At 38.1% G+C, this 21,362-nt stretch overlaps 1 protein-coding gene across 4 annotated transcripts; it reads left to right on the top strand.

The window, feature by feature from the left end:
* Positions 1-326: 326 nt before the first annotated feature.
* On the top strand, positions 327-21,331 carry LOC145941315 (choline transporter-like protein 1). Of its 4 annotated transcripts, none has more exons than XM_083047380.1 (17): positions 327-1,269; positions 15,636-15,775; positions 16,064-16,177; positions 16,252-16,400; positions 16,763-16,840; positions 17,025-17,109; positions 17,727-17,790; positions 18,073-18,181; positions 18,347-18,455; positions 18,565-18,684; positions 18,800-18,925; positions 19,011-19,117; positions 19,389-19,645; positions 19,829-19,995; positions 20,065-20,157; positions 20,253-20,345; positions 20,426-21,331. In XM_083047380.1, exons 1-17 carry the CDS (start codon positions 1,248-1,250, stop codon positions 20,468-20,470), a joined length of 1,878 nt encoding a protein of 625 aa, XP_082903506.1. In that variant the 5' UTR covers positions 327-1,247; the 3' UTR covers positions 20,471-21,331. The 4 variants fall into 4 exon arrangements, with proteins under 4 accessions (XP_082903506.1, XP_082903507.1, XP_082903509.1 ...); XM_083047381.1 differs by lacking the exon at positions 327-1,269 and adding an exon at positions 7,853-8,293; XM_083047383.1 differs by lacking the exon at positions 327-1,269 and adding an exon at positions 8,385-8,731.
* Positions 21,332-21,362: the final 31 nt, after the last annotated feature.

Raw genomic sequence — 21,362 nt, 5'->3', positions numbered from 1 at the left:
TTTTTTTTATCGCGTATCTATTGCAATCAATACAGAGTATTTCACTCAATACAGAGAGAGAGGGAGAGAGAGAATGCGCCTTAGTTTCAATCCTCGGATGTGGTCCATGAGGCCAGGAGCGGCTGGCGGCAATCGATGGCGCCAGGCCACGAGAATATATAGGTATATATCAGACGCTCACGGATACTGGTGTACGGGATACACCAGTTAAACCCAATACGCGAGTACTCGCACACGAATGCGGATTCCGTTGCCTGGCGACGGTGAAAACCGGAGCGGCGTCACGTCGGGGATTTGAGGAAGGATGAGGGTCGTCGCCGGCAGTTTGGACGATTCTGCCATCGGGGCGGCGAGCTAAAAAATTCTCGCCTCGCGAAAATTTCACTCAAATCGAGCTCCGTCGCGGCGAAAGTTCGCGAAAACCTCGATTCCGGTTCGCGGATCGCGACGACGATAATATTCTGCCATCTCACTCTCCTCGGGGTCTCCCTCGGGGTAGAAAGTACTCGCGTGCGCGGATTTAACTTTTTTCACATGTATAAGCGTTATCGTGAATTTTGGAAGTATAATCTAAAAGCAAACACTAATCGATCCTCTACATAGGATATACTCAGATTGGTACGAGATATTCGAGGAGAGTTAATTTTCCACGTTCATCCTTCTCGATATTGTCCTCGACCGCCCCGGGTGATCGTCTGCGACTAAACCGCGAGCACGCAATTTACGCTTCGCGTTCGTTATCTTAATAATTAATTCCCTCGAAGTACCGTCTTCTCTACAGAGAGATGTAAAACGATGCACCACCCCGAGACACACACAAACTCTTCGACAATCGACAACCCTAATGGAAATGCATTAATGCGCGTAATGCATTCCGACCTTCCGTGAGAAATCTCCGACAAAGGCATCGCTCTCTTACGAGAGAGTACGTTGGGGGTGGTGTGTAGCATCCCGCGAAGAGAATCCAATAACGCAGGTCGGAATTACTTCCCCGTGTATTTCTACTTTGACCTTTGACTCGGCGGGGCCGATATTGATGCGCGGTCGCGGAAAATGGGGCGCGTCTTACTAGTATTTCGCGGACGCTTGTGAATCGGGACGATGACAAATCGCGACAGATGAATACGCGGCACGAAACAGCGAGATCTCTTGGCGCCGGACCAGCGGAAGCGCGGAATATTCGCAGCCTGCCGTCATCGTAAAGAAATTTTCGCGAACTCTCTTGTTGGACCTCTGCCCGAGATTCCATGGAGTCGATTTTGGAGGAGAGTAAGTCCCGGAGACTGCATGTCGCCTGTTTTGTAATACACCTGAGAGTTCTCTGCTTTCGAAGTTTCTCGACAAATTTTTCAAAATGTATCGGGCAGAACAATTTGCGACACGTCAATAAATTCGCATGAAATTTGTCAATTTTCTGGGTATGACAGAGCACTTTGCATTACTTAAGCTTTACTCTTCATTATCTCAGAGTCTTTGTCTATCGAAGAGAAAGTTTCAATTTTTTTGTTTAATTGAGATATATTCAAAAACTTTACTCGCGACTGTCTCTATCACGAGAAATTAAGAATTATAATTTTTCTATATATTTTCATAAAGATATATTATGACGAAGATGAGACATGACGAAAAAGATTCAATATAAATTTATCTCGTGACATTTTGTAATGTACGACGTGTAAAATATTGGACGATCGAACCTGCCAAAGGCACCTATATGTATTATATATAAAACGTTCGCATGTGTGTTGCCCGTCACAACATTTATGCTTCCACTTTCTGGCCTCGCATGCGCCGAGGATAACTGGGTGAACTGCAAAGCGCACGAGCACGAGAAAAACTGGTGCTCCCGATAAACTGTGCCTTGCCAAGTGCAACACATTCGGTGAGAGCTCACCCGCATCTTGCACAGGTAACGTGCTTTCTAGGAGAATACATGCACACCAGATGAAAATATATATTCCCGCGAAACATTTCTGTCCCTGGATAACGGATGGCACCACAGATTCCGCCAGCGGAATCAAGCGGAGATAATCGCGCCGCAATTTGCGCGCGTCAGTGACACGATCGATACGACGTTTGATTAATTGCGATAATGTCTCCCCACCCTCTTCCTCGGGGTTTTTTTTCCTCTCTCTCCCCCTGCGATAAAAAAATAACGAGCTGGGAAAATAAACGTTCGATGATTCCGCGATCGCTCAGAAGGCTCAGGTCGGACGAGCTGATGATGACGCGCGCACCTCGCGAAAGCTCGTGAATATTCATTCCGATCATCTTCGATCGCGACGGCGCAAAAGCGACGAATTACCGCTTCGAGCTCGCGCTTGTAAACACATCGCTCGTATGAATAAGTTACACTCAATTAATGTGCACACGAAATATATGTCGAGCTAATAAAGCGTGTTACATTTGCAGCTGCATTTTACATGACTATGTAAAGCTCGTATAAAATATGCGCGGCGATACGCGACAATTCCCTGTTTCTTCTTGTTCCTCCCCCTTCTCCTTCACCCTTTTTCCACCCCCGGTTGGGTTTTGATATATGATACGTGAAAGAATAACGTGCCATTTTCAGCCTGGTGCTGGATTTCATTGATGAAAAAAAAAACTCGAGGATTAATTCCGATATTTTATGCTGTGTCATTTCCGCGAAACGTATCGACTTCCGTATCTCGTGGAATTATCTGCCGTTTTATTTCCTTTTTTTCCGGAAAGTCAATAATTTTTCCCATTTTGCCTATCGATGCTCCAGCGAGGCAAGGAATCATGCAATCGCGGAATCTGCGATCGTCACCATGAATTGCGAGTGACATGGTGATACGCACGTTTATTACATCGTAGACAGTGCCGCAAATCGACAAACGTAAGTTTCGTCACAGAAGTTCTTATTATTAAAAGGGAGAGAGGGAGAGAGAGGAGGAAGAGAAAGAGAAAATAAAATGAGACTAGAAAATAATGATTCGAGAGAGAGAGAGAGAGAGAAGTTTGCACGTTACGAAACGATGAAATTACACGCGGGATACGCAAGTTGCATTTGAAATAAAAGTTACATTCGCGCGAAATTACATTAACTCTATTTTAGACGATCTGCAGTATTCGCGACAGAATTCGCAAGAGAATTCACAAGGTGTGTAATGTGATATGTAACATGGAAAGTACATTTGACGAATTAGAATCCGTAAAACATGTATATATATATTTTTTATTTTTAATATAATAAAGAAATTTAACGATTAATAATTAATCCACAATTCACTATTCAATTACGTTTGCACGTTTAGTTAACACAATATATCCAACAACGGAGATTTAAATAATTCTTATTCAAATGTGCCATTATCAAGTTATCGTATATACGAATGCATAAAATGTAATAATTATAAGCAACGAGATAATGCAAATTTGAAAACAATAAATGATGGAAAAATAATCTGATTATACACTGAAATAAATAAATAAATATATATATAAAATTATATATCTAATATATAACTAATTTTATATATATATAATTAGAAGCCGAACACGATTAGCATAATGTAAAGTTTTCTTCCGCGTATTTAGATATGCAGATATTATTTGTAGACAATTATACATGATATCTCTCGAGTAACGAATTTTGCTCCGAATTGTACAGAGACCATCCGACATAGGCTTTTGTTCGCCGATCCGCGATTTATCGAGCGTGTGCGTTCGCGAGAGGGAAACGTGTCCGACGCGCGTGTTCATTATCAGCGGGGGTGCGATACACGCGCATCCCAAAAGAGCGTATTTCGTGCGGCTCTAATTGAATGGCTTAATTCGTCACGGTGTGGGCGTGTTTCGCCAGGAGTTCCCGACTTTGTAGAGCTGAAACGAGCGCGGAGTCGCGACGCGCGCTTCGCCGCTCTTAATTTAATGCGGGCTTAAATTTTTCAGGAGCTCCTATCTGTGGCGAATTATCTCGCGGCCACGAGTCTGTGTGAGAGACTTCTTCTCTCTCCCTGCCACCCCCAGCATACATATATATATATCAGCACCGGGCGCCATGCACCGCGTGCGACTGGCTTAACGTCGTTTTCGGGGTGCTCGTCCAGAGCCGTTACGCGTGCGTGCTCAAGTACGACCTCTCGTATACCTAGCAAATATACCATCCGGGGTCACCTGGGTTCGTCTATCTAAACCACCTCGTCGCATTCAGCGTCAAACGCAGTTGTGCGATTCTAATAGCGTTTTCGTTCCCCGATCGGCTCAAATTGTCAATTGTCGTCCCTTTACAGGGTTTCTATAAAGTCTGTTGTCACCCTTATATTTCGCAAACGGCTCAAAATTATGAAAAACCGCGAAATACGCACCTCTTGAAGGAACATCCCCTTCAACTTTCTTAAAAGAGTAGCTCCTCGAAACGTTCATACACGTATTTCGCGGTTTTTCATAATTTTGAGCCGTTTGCGAAATATAAGGGTGACAACAGACTTTATAGAAACCCTGTATGTAGGAATCCTCAGCTTCTCCTTTTATGACAAACGTAACACATAGATAGAGATATAAATATGCGTGCATACGTATCTATTTAGGATTAATATCAATATATACAACATATTCGAAACATAAATGCGCGATATGAGAATATGAAACCCTGAAGTCTGGATTTTAAATGCGTGCTCCATTTCCACGGGGACGCAAGTTACGCCCTGTTCCCGAGTTTGTCAAGAACAATTTTCGCCGACTCGAAAAATTTAACTCAACGTTTCGGAAATAAATATTTAGGCGATCTCTCGAGTGAAGGGCTCTTAGAGAAATGTATTTTACGATAAATTTTAAAACGCCTAGATAGAGAGTTGGCGCCTCTTTCGCGAAAAGTTACAACGTGTCGTATCTCGAAACTACACTCGCATTAGTCTTACGCAAACTCGATCGTTATCTTATCGCCTCGTCACTTATCGAAATATCAAAAAAATCGATTATTTCTGCATTTATTATCTGTAATTAATTGGAATTAAAGGAAAAATCGTTTAACGCTTTAATCCTTCATCAGTTTTAGGAAATTCTTTGTATACTATAATATCTTTTTGTGTGTATTATAAAAATTAGTTTAAATTAAAAATATAACATTTAATATGTCAAAGTTTTAATAAATATATCGCAGAATAATATTTTCCAGACGTATGGAGAGAGAGGCACAATAAAAAATATGTACCCTTCTCTCTCCATTTGTTTTAGATATTAAATTAAGTATGTATTTGGATATAAATTTATCAGATAGAAGGGGCGAGAGAGAGATTACGAGACACAAAGGTTCATTATCGATGAACCTTCACCAACGGGAAGTTTATGTACTATTATATGTACCTAATGATTTTTGCAGGCCGATAGCGGCTTGTTTACAGAGCGAATGTCCTTTATAATTGCAGTCGATTGCAGAACCGGCGATAAATGACGCGGTACGATGACAGAAGATAATGTCATTAGTTGAACACAGTTATCCTCGTGCTGCGCTCGCGCACGATCAGTTGCGGAGCATCAGCTGGTCTCTCGCCACGGCTCGCAATTGCATTCCCTTCGCTCTCTGACATTGCGTAATTACCGGTATCATTACCAATACGTATATTACGCATGCCGATACGCGATGAGCGTCTCCGTGTCACCGTATCCAGGGTAACCTGGCGGAATCGAAGCAGCACGGTTTCTCTCCGCGCGCATTGCAGCTATTATTCAGCGACCGTATACACGTTACGAGTTATCCGTAACGCATCGCCCGACATGTCGCGTGCTTGTGCGGACTCGTCCGCGTCGCATAAAAAATTCACGGTGCAATGACCGCTATTTTTCAACCGGTCGCAACCGACGATATTGTCCAAGCGGAATACGAGCGAACGCGAAAGTATACGCAAGAGTATGTAAAGCCGTAAGAGCTTTACGCAGCCCCCGACTAGATAAAGAGAGACACAGGGTGCGAACCGATAAAAATTACGCGGGATGGGATTATTATTCGATTATGTCACGCTTGCGCGAATGCATTAATATATCTGACGTTTTCCTCGTCGTCCGACTCTCGTTACATCGATCGCCTTCGATCGGTCATTATCATCAGTGTGGGTCTACTATATACCAATGCGAGAAAATGTCCGCGCAAAGATGTCTTTCAAAAGAATGTCCTTCTTACGGGAAAATTTCTTTATCAGGGGACCTCATCCGTTCTTTCGGGGACCGTCTTTTGAAGGTAATCAGTTTTTCAATAGTTCACTCAGCGGGATTACCGGCGCGGTTTAATTACGCTCTGCCCTTTCAAAGAGCGTCCCTGAAATATTCACAAGGCGTCCCCCGGTCTTTTTTCCGCGGACAATTCCGTGGAATTTCAAAGGCGCTCTCTTGGTCAGAGCCAACGACGATACAGAGAGAGCATTCGTTTCTTACGAAGCGAGAAAGTGCCAGAAGCGAGAATCGTTATATTTTATTAGCGCGCAAAGAGCTCGCCGGCGAGCTCGCTCTTGCTGAAATGCACTCGACGGTCTCGTTTAAACCGATATTAAACGAAAGGGAAACGCGCGGAAAATTCGGGGGCTGAATTTCAGCGCAGCATTGGATAATTATATGTATATACCCGCGTATACAATAATATTATGCAATAACAAGACAAATGTTTAGCGGAGAAAAACACTGGTTGATGTTATATACTCCGTTGCTTTTTTATTATTTGCCTATTTCAATTACGCGCACATAGCGAATGTTTGCATGCTCCTGCGTGTGTAGAATATACGTATGTAGAAAGTGCATACGCATACAAATCTCTCTCAAAACGACGCTTGACACGCACGACATGTTTAATGCGCGACATTACAGCGTACTGTCCACTGCTGGCGCGGCATAAAAATATAATGACAAGAGTTCAGCGACGTCGGTTCTCTCTCCGGAATTGATTTTTTCCTCGATGGAAAATCGACGAAGCAATCGGTGATTTTTTTGCAATTTAAAAAGAAATGTGTTCAGAGGAATATTTTAACTATTAAAAATCTCTCTCGAATAAAATTTTGAATAAAGTCCACTTAAAATTAGCCAAAAGATAAAGTTCTATTATCTATTTACACATTCTCTCTCTCTTTCGCAAAGACCGAGAATCTTTAACTTCTCGGTGGTAAATAGTTCTGTAATTATAAGTTCTTGCCCGGTAATTTTTGCCCGGCAAAAGTCGACTCCAATTTCTTCGAGGAGAGATTAAAATCTCACATAAAAAGAAACGATAGTTACTTTGGACCATTGCGCAAGATCTTATTAATCTGCTTTGAATCGCTGGAGAACGTAACTAGGCAGAGATCCGCCGTTATCTCGTCAAAGGCCAGAAAAAGGAGAGAGAGAATTATTTATAGAAATTGCCACGTAATTTGCTTGCAACAACACGAAATTACAGGGCAAACAATTAACAAACTGTGCGCGTAGCATAAGTCGTTTACATCAGCCAGGCCAGAAATTGATAAGCTATCGCGCAATGCCCGAAATTGCCCTCGACAAGTTGCTTAACAAAGTTATCACGGTGATTAGCGTAACATACTCGTTAGCGTTTGTATCATGAGGACCTTGATGAAGCCGAAACTCGACTCGAGCGTCGCGGATAATTCGTAAACTCGACCCGAAGGAGATATACCAGCGAGATCCGGAAGACGACGTAACCAGAGAATAGAGACAGCTGGAGAGCGAAATACAAGCAGAGAGAGGCAGAAAGAGCAAAGGCAGAAAGGTCAAGACAGGCGAGAGAAAGAGATAGAGAGAGAGAGAGAGAGAGAGAGGGAGAAAAAGAGAGAGAATGTGTGCGTGACGGATGGACGACCCGACAAAGAGACCGATTCAAAGAGAGACCAGGAGGGGAGGAAGAAGAGTATGTGGGAGAAGAGTATGCGTAAAAGTGGGAGGAAAACGTGCGAGCGTGCGAGAGAAAGAGCGAGCGTGGTGAACGAAGAATGAAGCATGACTGCACGACTGTGAGTATCGTTAACCAGCGGCCACACAAGATAGTCCGTTCTCCAGACCAGACCCCGCTGGTAATCACACGGAGTCGGCAACCGTAGTCCGTAGCGTAGTGTTGTGCTCGAGCTCGAGTGCGAGCTGACTCGTCGCGAGTCCGCGCGTCGTAGCAAAAACAGAGCGACGCGTTCACTTTCGGATTCCGATGGCTCGTACGAACGTCCCTTCGCTCTCGTCTAGATCGTAACACGTGTGATCTCATCGGAGGAAGTTTCTCGCGCGGATCAGACAGTCTCCGCCGAAGCAGTCTCCGCCGACATCAGAGAGTTAAAGGTCCGGGAAGACTGATCCGAGAGAGGTACGTCTCTAAGCTTTAAACCGGTTCGATACATCGATTCGCAGTGCACAGTGATCGATGATGCAGTGCAACCTCGCAACTTGTCGGGACCTTGGATGGCGAACCGATCCGCTTCAGGAGGCACGATAATGGCGTTTTTGCCTGCCGTTCCTTTTCGCTGGAATGCTAACGGTTTACTGGTCGCGTCGCCATGCTTGTTGTTGTAATCTTATCGAGATCGGAGGATTTTTTTTGGGATGATTCAGAGAAAGAGAGAGAGAGAGACGCGCGTGTTAGTCTCGTCGCTTTTGCCTCGGGTCACGATAAGACGTCAGCTGATATCGGAGCAGGAAACAGACGAGCAGTTTGAATGACGTTGTCGGTTGGAATCATTGCTGTTTCTACGCTTCAAGTCTTTGCACGGTTTTTTCCCTCGTCCATTCCAAGCTGCGCCTACAGGTGTGTCACGATCGTTACGCAGATTGTGACGGTTTACGGTTTGGCGCAGTTGCATAACGATGGAGATCTTTTTTCCGCTTTGCGAATAATATGCATGGCTCGGGGTCTTTTTGCTGTACGTTCTTCGTACAACATTGTATCGCTTTAAAACATACGCGAGCACCAATGTTATTCATTGTTGATATACGTATTAATAAATGGATGTTAATTTCTACACATTTATTGTTATTCAATTCACGTCGGTGAAGAGATATATGGCTCCGAGAAAGTTTGTTCAGCCATTTCATCATAATAATAATGTGAAAATGTGACCTGAATTATCAATATTTATTGACAACGCGCGGGATATATTTTGCGGATCACGAAGTCGCCTCTTTATTACTCTCGGTATTAACAATTCTTCGATATTTGTCAACATTGATAATTTATCAGACCATTAGAAAAGTAAATATCGATATCTTCTCTCGGGATGATTAGACGAGTAAACATATTTTTTCCATCTTCAGAAAAAAATCGAACAAGTTCCATATCCGTAAGTGCGGATTATGGTCGCAGGTGCACACGTATACGTGCAAATTCTTGGATGCATATGGGTGATGTACGTACGATGAATGAGGTGATATGCTTACGATGACAAATGTGCCGCGCGTTGCATCTAATTAAGAAAAAAACCAACAGGGCGACGGTAATGCGTCTTAATAATAGCGTTTCCTGTGTGCGTCACGTTAATATTAAAAAGTACTACTTGATGCTGGTGTACACACATCAGTTAACTTAATACGATTCTCCGAAGAGCCATTAGCAAAGTTGAAATAAAGTGGACCAATTATAATTTCAATAATTATAACGCAACAAGTAATTGTGTTATAAACAAAATGCGATAATACCGCATTATTATATCCTCAAATGTGCTTTACACAAACGGCTCTATCCTGCGGACTTTGAATTTACCGGCGAGAGCTAATAATTGCATGCAAAATCGTTTAATTTTACGCCGATTAATTACGTATGCATATTAACACAGATTAATGTTATGTTGCGCATGCAAATTCCTAACTCATAGAGCACATGATTTGTTACCTTTTCTGCATTTTAATTGAAGTCTACCGCGCTCAACGAACAACGAACAATGAATCGAGAGGCTAAAGAATACCTCGCGAAGGTCGGTGAATCATGCGAGAAAAACAAAGAGCCTTGATCGGAAATGGAACAGTCCTAGTTTAAGTGTCTTTAAATTCTATCCTTCACATCTTTTTTTTTGCAGAATCTAGCTTATCTCGTTCGACTTAATATCTTTTTTTTGTTATCGCAAAATTTATTAATGTTAGACGGATAAACGATACGAAATGATACGCTGTTGAATAAAATGCAAAATATAATTCGTCGTATATTTCATGTAAGACATCGATGTCGTGTCTTTATGAGATCTTGTACGAGACAAAATTGCATTTCTTTTTATATCTCTACGGAAACATACGGTACATACATATGTATCAAATCGGGCAAATAACTGCGCTATCTTCAAGCAGCTATGTTGATAGTACATCGATCGTAACAACTCAGAGGTTACATGAGTTCGAATGATGCGCAAGGACAAGGATATACATTAGTGTGCGTGTGTGCGTGTTCTCTGTTTAGTATAAAGATATTCTCATTGCTCGTTGTATACTTATTTTCACTTGCAAAATATGGAGAATCGTAATTTCAAGAATGGATCATGAGAAGAATGATTTAAAAGTTTAAGCGAGAAGGAGAGAAACCTAAGCCCAAAAAGAGATCCGTTGCTAGAGCGAGCTTCATGAATAATTAAAGAGCGACGAATGTAGGATTATCATAATGTGTGAATGACGCCGCGAGAAATCCTCATCAAGGTACGACCTACATCCATTTACGTTGCTAATAATCCTTACATATTACTATTGTTTCTGTCGAGATTAAACTTGAGACGGAGTATGTCTGTCTTTCATACGTCTAATGAAAAGATATTTTTTTATAACGTTGTATAAACGCTGAGAAAGTGATAAAAATTTAAAATAATTCAATATTTAATAAGTGCATATTTAAATAAATTCGTATTTAATAAATGTAAAAGTAAAATAAAATTCACGAAACGAGAGATTGTGCTTTTTCTATCTTCTTCTTTTTATCTTCTCATTGATAAATATATTTGAATGAATCATCTTCATCTTTTATTCGAATCGATTTCATTTATTAGGCTTTTAGATAAATCCGTAAAATTTCCGACATTATTAGATGATATTATATCTTACGGATAAAGATAGATCGATATAATCTGTTATTCAGTAATTTGCTCCATTTCGGAGAGTTAGACGCATAACTGTAGAGCGATTTAACTTTTAAGCCTAATATATCGTTAGTGGGCAACGAGCTTCTTGCGTAATTCCGGGAGCAATAATTTCGCACCTACGCGAGAATTCTGCACATAGCCGGTCGTTATTATTCCATTGTGAGATAGTTCGTTATGAAAGCTCCGGTGAAATTGACAAAGTTAAGTACTGGAACCGGAAGTAATTTTTGAAATCACCAGATCCGTTGGATATATCCGGGAGTCTATTCATAAATCATTATAAGAAATAACCGACGCAAAAAAGAGCCTGGGCGATTGACGTAGGTATCATCTGACAATTTGCATCCATTCAAAGTTAACGATTTCCACGTTGTTAGGATAACAACGCGAATTTACATTATTCGTTAGAAGTTACATAATTGAAACAAGATTAGATATCTTTCGATTAAGCATACATGGCTGACATATATAATTTTAATGAAACGTGACATTGATGCACGATACTTATGTATACATTTGTAATATTAAACTTTGGAAAAATAGACCTAAACTAAACCTCAGAGAGCCTGGAATCTAAAAATATACCTGCACGTAGAAAATATACCGTCAATGGGGACAGAGAGGCGGGTGGTAAAGATCAGGGACAAAGAGAAGCTGCGAGCAAATCGGACCTGGTCGGTTCGTCTCGGTATCCCTCGGTATAACGTTTCGTCCAGATACTTTTCTTCGGTCCATGAAAACTGTACGTTCAGAATCACATCAGGTAGATCTTTTCTAAAGTCAGACGAATGCATATCTTGTCTAAATATTCGTGCATCTTAGTTGTCGGTTAAAATGTTCAAAGCTATTTTCGTTTCCTCTCCATTTATTTGATATCTGAGTGTTGATGACTCGTTATTTATCTTCCGATATTTCACACGTGTTTGAGATCCGCAAATGCCGGAACGTGGAAACGTGTGTACGCGAGACGTCTTCCAAAGAAAGACACAATAAAGGGATGTAATTCGTAGATATCGTCGAATCGCGAGTTATATCTGATGGATATTGTTTCGACACGGCGCGGCGTTTCGTGTTATCATGATTTTATCATCGGCGAACGAGACTTTCTTTTGTAATGATATCGTTGGACGAATTTGCCGATTGAAAAAGTACTTGAGCTCGAAGAGGGGAAGAAGTCGCGTGAATAAGTAGACATGCCTTTATTCTACTTGGACCTAGCGTGCCGGTCTGTCCATAATTGATTGTAATCGTTTTATTTGCAATGTACATATATTGATCGAATTCAACAAGTAAAAGCGCGATAATAATTAATAGTGTGAATTAAATAATTAAATATAATAGTGTGAAATAAAATATATCCGTACAACACAAGAAGATGTATAAATTACACTGAAATAATTATTTGGCAAGTGACACCGAATAATTAATTATTAATCATATAGATAGACAGATATAATTTAACTGAAAATAATAATAAACAAAATCAGAAACATAATTGTGTGCATTATGCTCTCGATATGCGTCGTGACTGCACTTTTAGTACGTTTCGCGGATGTTTGTGTGTGACTCACGATTCTTCTTGTGTCTTCGTACAAGTGTATATATAATTAGCGCAAAGCTCGCTCTAACTCGCCATTTAGTCGTCTTTTTATTGCGTGTATTATTTCGGATGATCTTCATTGTCGTGAACGTGTGAAAAATTTACCAGACGGTGGGACGTTCCTGAGGCTAAGTTTCTCTCTCTCATACCATCGAAACGATCTATAGACGGTGGGGACGAGATTATATATCCAGTCACTGGCTGAGGAGTGTTGATCCGCAGGAAAAATTCGCAACTTCTTGCCTGGAAAATTTTCCTCGGGAAAATACGTACAACTCTCTCTCTGGAGGCTTTTCATCCAAGTTTCATTGAAAAGGTATACGTCGCCTGATGCCCCCGTAAGTTTCCAAGAAATACGTCTTTCATAACTTTGCGCGAAACTCGGCTGAATCTACGGGTAATGCCTTCGGATACGCGAAAATAGATGCAGACTGGCAGATCACCAGCGCGAAAATAATTTGCAATGCCAAAGCGGTTAGCAAGTCCTTATTATCGATGCATTCTGATGATTGCTGTATCTTTACAAGTGCCTACACTATGATTTCATTGAGATATGTTATTAGCAAGGTACTCTGTTGATAAATCATACATAATGCATGTACGTGTGTGTGGCAATCTAACAATAAGCCATCTAAAGGTGCCTTTTCATGCTGACGCTTGACGCTCATTTTTAGCGTCAAAAGACGTCACGTGACCAAAAATAAAGATACCAATTCGTCAATTTTGGTCACGTGACGTCTTTTGCCGCTAAAAATGAGCGTCGAGCGTCAGCATGAAAAGGCACCTTAATATTAGCTTTAAGCCCCCTCTCCTCGCTCTCTTTCTCTACATTTAAATTTAACAATAAGTTAAATAGAGCGTATTCGAAGCAGCACAAATTCAAAATGTCGGATTACGCCGATTTGCTGTGTAAATGAGTAGGATTCTCAGACATAGATCGCGGGTAATTATGATAAGAAATGGCGCGATGAACGACTCATTTTTCAGAAAAGCCATTCGGAAAGAGTAATTCCGGAATAATCGGGTTACGAGTCATTGCACTACATATACACGTATACGTAATTTTAAAATCGATAATCTATACACATGGTGCTTTAAACTAAAGGAGAGAGAGAAAGAAAAAGTCGAGAGAGATATATGTAAAATAATAAAAAAATAATACACGTGTTACACACAACAATATTAGTTCTTATGTATATTAATGTCGAACCTATCATTTATGATAATGATAACCAATCACTGATTATTTGTATCGTGCAAAAAACACGATATAACTAACGTGATGATTAAACGTCATCATAGCTAGCTCCAGATAAATAATTTTAAAACGAGCGAAATTGCTGACAATGTTCATGTCTCTCGTCATACTCGATACAGAGTGATATCGAGCGGGTCAGGAAAGCGTTAATCTATGTTATATCTAATGAATATTTCTTGCGACGGTGTGCACACATGGAGGAACAATTTGATTATATCGCGGGCCAGACGCGTTAAAATTTAATTCATTCGCGATCGCGTCGATTTTTGATTGAGCGTTCCGATAATTATATTTCAACGAAGAATTAAATTTTAATCCGATTTCAAGGGACAATTTTATGCAAAACTAATTAAAAATTAACGTTTTTTTTAAATTTTTTATATAGAAATAAATTGATGTATTATTACGTTTGCAATTTAATAAAAACATGCGGAGTGATATGCCGAAAACGATTGGTGATTTTGTTCGAAATATCTCGCTGTAAGATTAGCTAATGACGTAATTGTAATGTCTTCTCTCTCTCTCTCTCTCAATTGAGCGATAAACCATATCCATGATTGTCACTCAACACTATACGCGTGACTAAGGCTTTCTTACGCTTTTATATACGCCTGATAAAACTTCCCTCGTGTTTCTTTCTTACTGAAACACGAAAGTAACATTAACCTACTGCACTCAATATATACATATATATATATTCGTGTGACTTTTCCATAGTATATCTTCAGTAATTGTTATAAATTCTCCGTCACGGTATAAAAGCTGTTTTCACTAAATAAATCGTATATACACGCGCCTTCTTCTTTATACGATATATCTCACGTATGTATATAGTTTACAGATTTAATCTACAATAAGGTATCAACCATTATCGTATCATAAATATTATCAATAATATTAAATATTAATTATGTTTGGTTTAGAATAATTAAAAGTGCAATTTATCACTAAATAAATGTCATTCACATTAAATTTTTTGTTTATACAGTAATTATTTTTATTTCTCATTTTAATGCATATTTGATAAGAATGAATTGACCAGGTCACTTATTCATTTCCTACGAGTTTATAAAAAACTTTTAATGTATTAAATAATTTTTCAATATTTTATCTCTCTGAATGACCGCGTAATTATGTTTCGCCTATGTTACCATGGATGATATGTATTTCTGATCGGCGTTGCGACAACAATATCCGACCATGCAATTTTCCAGGCGATTATTAATCGATCGATCAGAGCGTGACCCAGGTTTCTTTCAAAGAGCGCCTTCCGGAAAGCAGCGATGGCAATCGTTATCGAATCGCAGTCACATCCCCAATTATCGTGCATTTCTATATGTCGTAACTCGTAACACATACAAGTCAAACCGCGTGTTCAGAATTGATTCTTTAATCATCAAGAATTAAATTAATAAAAATTCCTATTAAATTTTCGGTGGAATTCTGAAAGGTCAGTATATCGAATATTTTTGCCTCAACAGGTTTCCAACGCAAATTCAGGGGGATATCGCTGTTTTAATCTGACTTGGGTTATTTTAATATACATCGGAACACAGATAAAACAAATCTCTCTCTTTTTTTCTCACACTTGAAAATGATTATCTCGCACACTCATTTGTATTTGTATTTATTGCACGTGTTGTAAGCTATTACGTAAGCCATCTCGAAGGCCATCCTCGAAGATTTACTAACGTCAACAATAGTAAAGTGATAATCTCTGATGTTTGTGTTTTTAAAGCTGGCGCATCGGAAGCGATAAACTTGTCAAAGGGTGATCAGGAGGACGAGCAACGCTGTTGGGAGCAGCTAGCGGCTCTGAGTTTAGAGATGGGTTGCTGCGGCTGTGGGGACGAGCCTTCGCGTAAGGTGGAGCCCACGGTAAGCATTTCCTCTCTCGCATATTAAAAATTAATCAAATATTTATTAAATGTGGCGTACTTTCGCGTCAGAAATAATTGTGTATATTATTCAAACATAAAGTTTCTTATACACGCAACTTGAACTTTTTAAATTAGCTCTCACAATATAGTCTCATTCATTAAACTAATTAATCTAATGTGTTTCTATATATGTGCGTTTTAATTAATTTTAATGTTTTTATATATATACAAAAGTAAATTTCCTTCGACAACTGCATGGTTATTTTTATGATTCTTACTCTTTTAGACACCCGAAGGTCAAGGTTCGCCGACGAGCTATTCAGAGAAGATTTTCGTAAAGGATCGATCATGTACCGACATTCTAGCTCTACTTGTTCTACTTATTCTCGCGGGTGGTTTCGTAAGTGATACCATTTTTTCTCTTGCATAAGGCAATACATTTGCTAAATATCGTTTCGCGATTCGCGCACGCAGGTCTTCCTGATGACGAACGTGGCAAAGAAAGGTGACATTTACCGCGTGATAAATGGATACGACGATTGGGGAAATGTTTGCGGTCGCGTAACCTCGTACGAAAGCGATCCGAAATTCCGTGGTAAAGGCGGCGATTACACCGATAAAAAGTGAGTATGGTCTTTGTATTATTCCAAAATGAAATTTCCTTGTAATTTATTCATATCAGAGCCAAGAATTATAAAAAATCCGAGATGATATATTTTCTTAATTAATTATATATAAATAAACAAATAACAAGTTAAGTAACAAATTAATTAAAAATAAAGTCTTTATAGTATCAGATCTCTAATAAAGTCAGTCAAGCAAAAAAGAACAAATGCATAAAATCGACAAAAAGCTAAAATGCATCTTAAACATATAATCGCGATGATTTGACAATTTATCTATTATCTGTCCAACTATTATGCTGTCGAAAAATCATACAAATCGTTGTGTCTTCGTTAATAACTTATATCCCACGTCTATTTAGGAATCTCAAGATTGACGTCGAATCGACAGGAGTGAAAAAACGTACATGCGTCGCAAACTGCACGACAGACGAATTCAAGTTAGTATTGTATGAAATTGAAACTCGTATAATATTCTGTTCCTTGCATATCCGATTGCATATTTCGCGATAATCAAAGTAATTAGTAATCACAGAATGCAAAAGATATTGCATATCAAGTATGCAAACTCGATCATTTTATTTTTCATTTCCTTCGATATAAAGTTTTGTTTCTATCTCGCAGATTCCTGAATCGTTGTTTGCACAAGAAGGTGACGGACACCATTAGCTCCATAATAAGGACTCTTCGCTTGGACAGTTTTTACAATGTAAGTAATCGTAAATTGCGAAAATTGTCTATAATTATCACTATATTTAGGTAAAAAAACATCCACTCTTTATTTTGCTGGAATCCAATTCTGAGCTTTAAAGGAACATGCATAATTTTTTTTATATGTCTCGTCAATGTCTCTCATATATTTTCAGATTGTATTTCTGCGCAGTTTCATCAATAAGAGATGGCTTAGCACTTATCGAGAATATATTTCTCATGTTATATTATCTTACTCTATTTTCTTATATCAAAAATCGATACATTTCTTTCTGCTCATATTATTGACCGAAAAACGAGAGAAAATGCGTTTATTCTACGAGAAAGAATCATCTGCCAGGCTCGAAAAATTATTAAACTTTAATTTAAAGTAGTTCGAAAAAAATAATCTATTTTGATGATCACATCATACTTAAATAAAGCTTATTTAAATTAATTTTTGCTTAAAAATTAACTGCTTTTACATAAATGCTCTTTAAATATATTTAAAAAATATATTAAAAATTTTTAAATAAATAGATCAGCTTATGTCAATTAGTTTAAATAAAATAAAGTGTAATTATATAATTGTTCTTAATTAGCCAAACAAATAACAATAATTTATATTATTATTAGGACGCAGTCACCGATCTGGGAATTGCATGGCACGAATTAATTTATCTTTTACTTATAGCTTTGGGTACGTATTCCAGAAATACAATCTATTGTTTCAGAATTATATTATTTAAAACTTCCAATTAAATCGAACGTTTTATTGAATTCAAAAATATTCCAAACAATTTATAGTGTAATGAAAATCTGAAAAATTTCAATAATTTCTTCTGCGTTAACAGTATAACTTTTTCATTCTATCGAGAATGTGATTTTTGCGAATTAAATTTCGGGAATAAATTCTTATATCGCTTTCGAGTGACATAAAATAGAGATTTTGAGTGATTGATTACGATCGACAATTTTTTAGCACTTTCTCTCGGTATCCTGGTGGCTTTCCGCTATATGGTACAATACGTCATCTATATCGTATTGATCGGCGCAGTTTTGGCATGCATCGGTGGCACAACGTATCTCTGGTAAAGGGAATTATTTCAAAACCGAAGATTAAATTGAAATAAAAATCGCACATATAAAATCTTTTAGAAATTTAGAATTTAGAAATTTTCATATAAATAGAATATTTAATTACTACAATCAACTAGTATACAATTACGAGAAATTTAATCCTTTTTATAATGTAGGTTGGCATGGTATCAGGAGAAGAAGAGCCTGGACAGGCAAGAGATTGACCCGGAGGATTCTAGCCTGCAGGCTTACTTCATCTACGCTATCATTATGTCGGTCGTTACTGTAAGACGAGCATGCAAACTTTGTGAACATTTTGCACACGCGCGCACAATATACATATATTATATACTTATACATATATATATATATACATATATACTTATATTCGTAGGTTATCGTGTTACTAGTGATTCTGGTGATGAGAAAGAGAATCGAGCTGGTCATGCAGCTCTTCCGGGAGGCGGGTAAAGCCGTGTGCGCGATGCCGGCGTTGCTGTTTCAGCCGATTTATGTGAGCATATATCTTCATTCAATTATTATCAATGATTACATCAGTGTCTCATATCGTCGTTTCATGTCAACGAATCGGATTCTCGCAAATGCGGTTTATTCTCGTTTATTTTCAGACGTATCTGTTCATCGGATTCACGGTGGTGGCGTGGATTTACTGTATGTTATGGATCGAGAGTGCTGGTGACATTTACTTGAACAGCAAGAACCATGTGCATTTCAAGAAAGATGCGTTATTCATTGTACGTATTATTTATTTTGTCAGTTCTTGTCGTATCCAGACTGTGATAAAAACATATTTTTCTAATAAGTGAAATATTAATTTAGGCGACGAGATGGTACAATCTGTTCCTATTTTTTGTGGCGTGCGAATTTTACCTGGGCTGTCAACATATGGTCGTCGCTTGCGCCGTTGCTCGATGGTTTTTTACGAGGTGAGAATCTTAGCAATAATAATAAAATAAAAATTGGTTCGCTTACAAAATATTATATTATTTTGCTGATAATCACAGGAATATTTTGTTATATCAATTTTGATGTTTGGTAGCTTATCCATTTCTTTTTAATACCCTTTTATGTAATATTACTCCATCTCTTTTTAATATTTTCTCTTATATGTGTTCTTGTCGATACACGATATTTAAGCCATCAAAATCGTACTGTAATATCATACATCAGAAAATTGATCGAAAACTATTTTAATAGGGACAAAAGACGTCTTTCTTTACCAGTGGTAAAAGGCTTCGGATATCTTATAAGATATCACATGGGTACAGTTGCTTTCGGAGCTTTGATAATAGGTATTGTTCGACTGATCAGAGCCATGATTTCCTTCGTTCAAAATCATCTGAAACAATATGACAACGCTTTCGTAAAAGGAATAATATGGTGTTGTCAATGTTGTCTCTGGTGCTTCGAGTGTGCTCTAAAATTCCTCACTAGGAATGCATACATCGAAACAGGTATATATAATCGCAATACATTTTATCATCGATTACTTAGAGATTTGAACCTTTTCGATAGAAAGCTTTTTTCATAATTCTTGCGAACAGTGATATAATTGTAGAATATAATTGTAGAAATTCATAAAATATTTTTGTATTTTTGTTAATATATATTCATAAAAAATAATATATTCTTTTCAGCCATATACGGATGCAATTTCTGCACAGGCGGAAGAAAGGCATTTCAAGCTTTGTCCAGCAACATTTTGCGAGTAGCAGCAATTAATAGTGTCGGTGACTTTGTTTTATTTTTGGGTAAAGTCCTCGTTGTCACCCTCACAGTCATCTCAGGGATTTATTTGATGCAGGTACAAGTAAATTAATCATATATAATATTCTATTCCAAAAACTTCTTATTAAATATTTTAATTTCGCAGAAAAAAGAAGGGCTTAATCATCCTTGGATTCCAATCACTCTCGCGGGGATATTTGCATTCCTGGTCGCGCATTGCTTCATATCCATTTATGAGGTAAATAATATATAAAAAATCCTCCTTTATATAATAAATATATATCATTAAAGAAATATTTAAATAATCTCTGTGGAAAAACTATTTCTTCGCAGATGATTATTGACACGATATTCCTCTGCTTCTGCGAAGATTGCGAAAAGAACGACGGCATCAGCCGACCTTATTTCATGAGCCGCGGTTTAATGGTTCGTATTATATCACCGTGCATCAGCACATACATTTCTTAATAATTCTAATTATTTGTGAAAAACAATTCTCTCTTTAGGAATTCGTGGAGAACAGTAAGAAAGCTTTAAGACAGCTGGAATAAGGATCCGCGGCTGCGTAACAAGAATTAAAATTTAAATGAATATTTCTCTGGAAAGAATGCATCGCGTTGATTGTTTCGAAAATTCAATGTTATAAGACCAATACTATAAGTATAATATTTATCGACGTGGAAATCGCGCTGAAATATTGCGTAAATAGTATTGGATCTAATGATCTTCTCGGAAGATAATTACGAAATCGCGGAAGAATTTTCTTATATACGCACAAGCTGTCTTCTATTAGTCTATATAGCATAGTTACCGAAGTCGTTCCATACCAACGAAGCGCATTGTTGCACACAAATGATCGTTCCAACGATCGATTCAACGGACTGATTACATTACGAAAAAATGTTATGATCTATTCTATATATTTTTTCGAAGTTCCTATTTCTAAAAATATTTTTTATATGACAAGAGAATGAGCGTATTTCTATATCTAATGTTAGTTGAGAAATAGATGCGACGTTCGTGCAGCTAATGCAAAGACGCTAATTGGCAGCCCGAACTTATTTCGTATTGTTAGAAAAGTGATTAACGAACAATTTTATTTATATATAAGATGCCTATTCCGCGTTCTAGAGTTTATATACGTAAAGTTACAATGTATTCATTCTCAGCGCTGTAAATATTTCTTTTTTATAAACAAGTGCCTATATGTAGATAATTTTATTTTGATACAAATGCCATGTAAGATGTAAGATACAATTAAACAGCTTGATGATGATAACGATGATATATAGTAGTTATTTTGAAAGAAAGAAAAAAAAATATTATGTATCTATAATACGTATAAGCAGAGATTAATATTACATTGTATGTTATTGACGAACAAAAAAAAATATATAAAAATTTATGATACACGTAAGTCTAATTACTTACTTTTTTCTATCC

The sequence above is a fragment of the Prenolepis imparis genome, unplaced genomic scaffold, assembly GCF_030444845.1.
Source record: "Prenolepis imparis isolate NDT839.2.m4 unplaced genomic scaffold, iyPreImpa1.0 SCAF_10, whole genome shotgun sequence".
NCBI classification, from domain to species: Eukaryota; Metazoa; Arthropoda; class Insecta; order Hymenoptera; family Formicidae; genus Prenolepis; species Prenolepis imparis.
The sequence above is the reverse complement of the archived record's forward strand: the minus strand, read 5'-3'. Positions and strand labels throughout refer to the sequence as shown.

Coding starts and splice junctions, on each gene's coding strand:
- LOC145941315 (XM_083047380.1), top strand. CDS start 1,248: ATGGAGTCGATTTTGGAGGAGA. Junction 17,110..17,726: donor GCTTGGACAGTTTTTACAAT/GTAAGTAATCGT, acceptor TATTATTATTAG/GACGCAGTCACCGATCTGGG. Junction 18,182..18,346: donor GGTGGCACAACGTATCTCTG/GTAAAGGGAATT, acceptor TTTATAATGTAG/GTTGGCATGGTATCAGGAGA.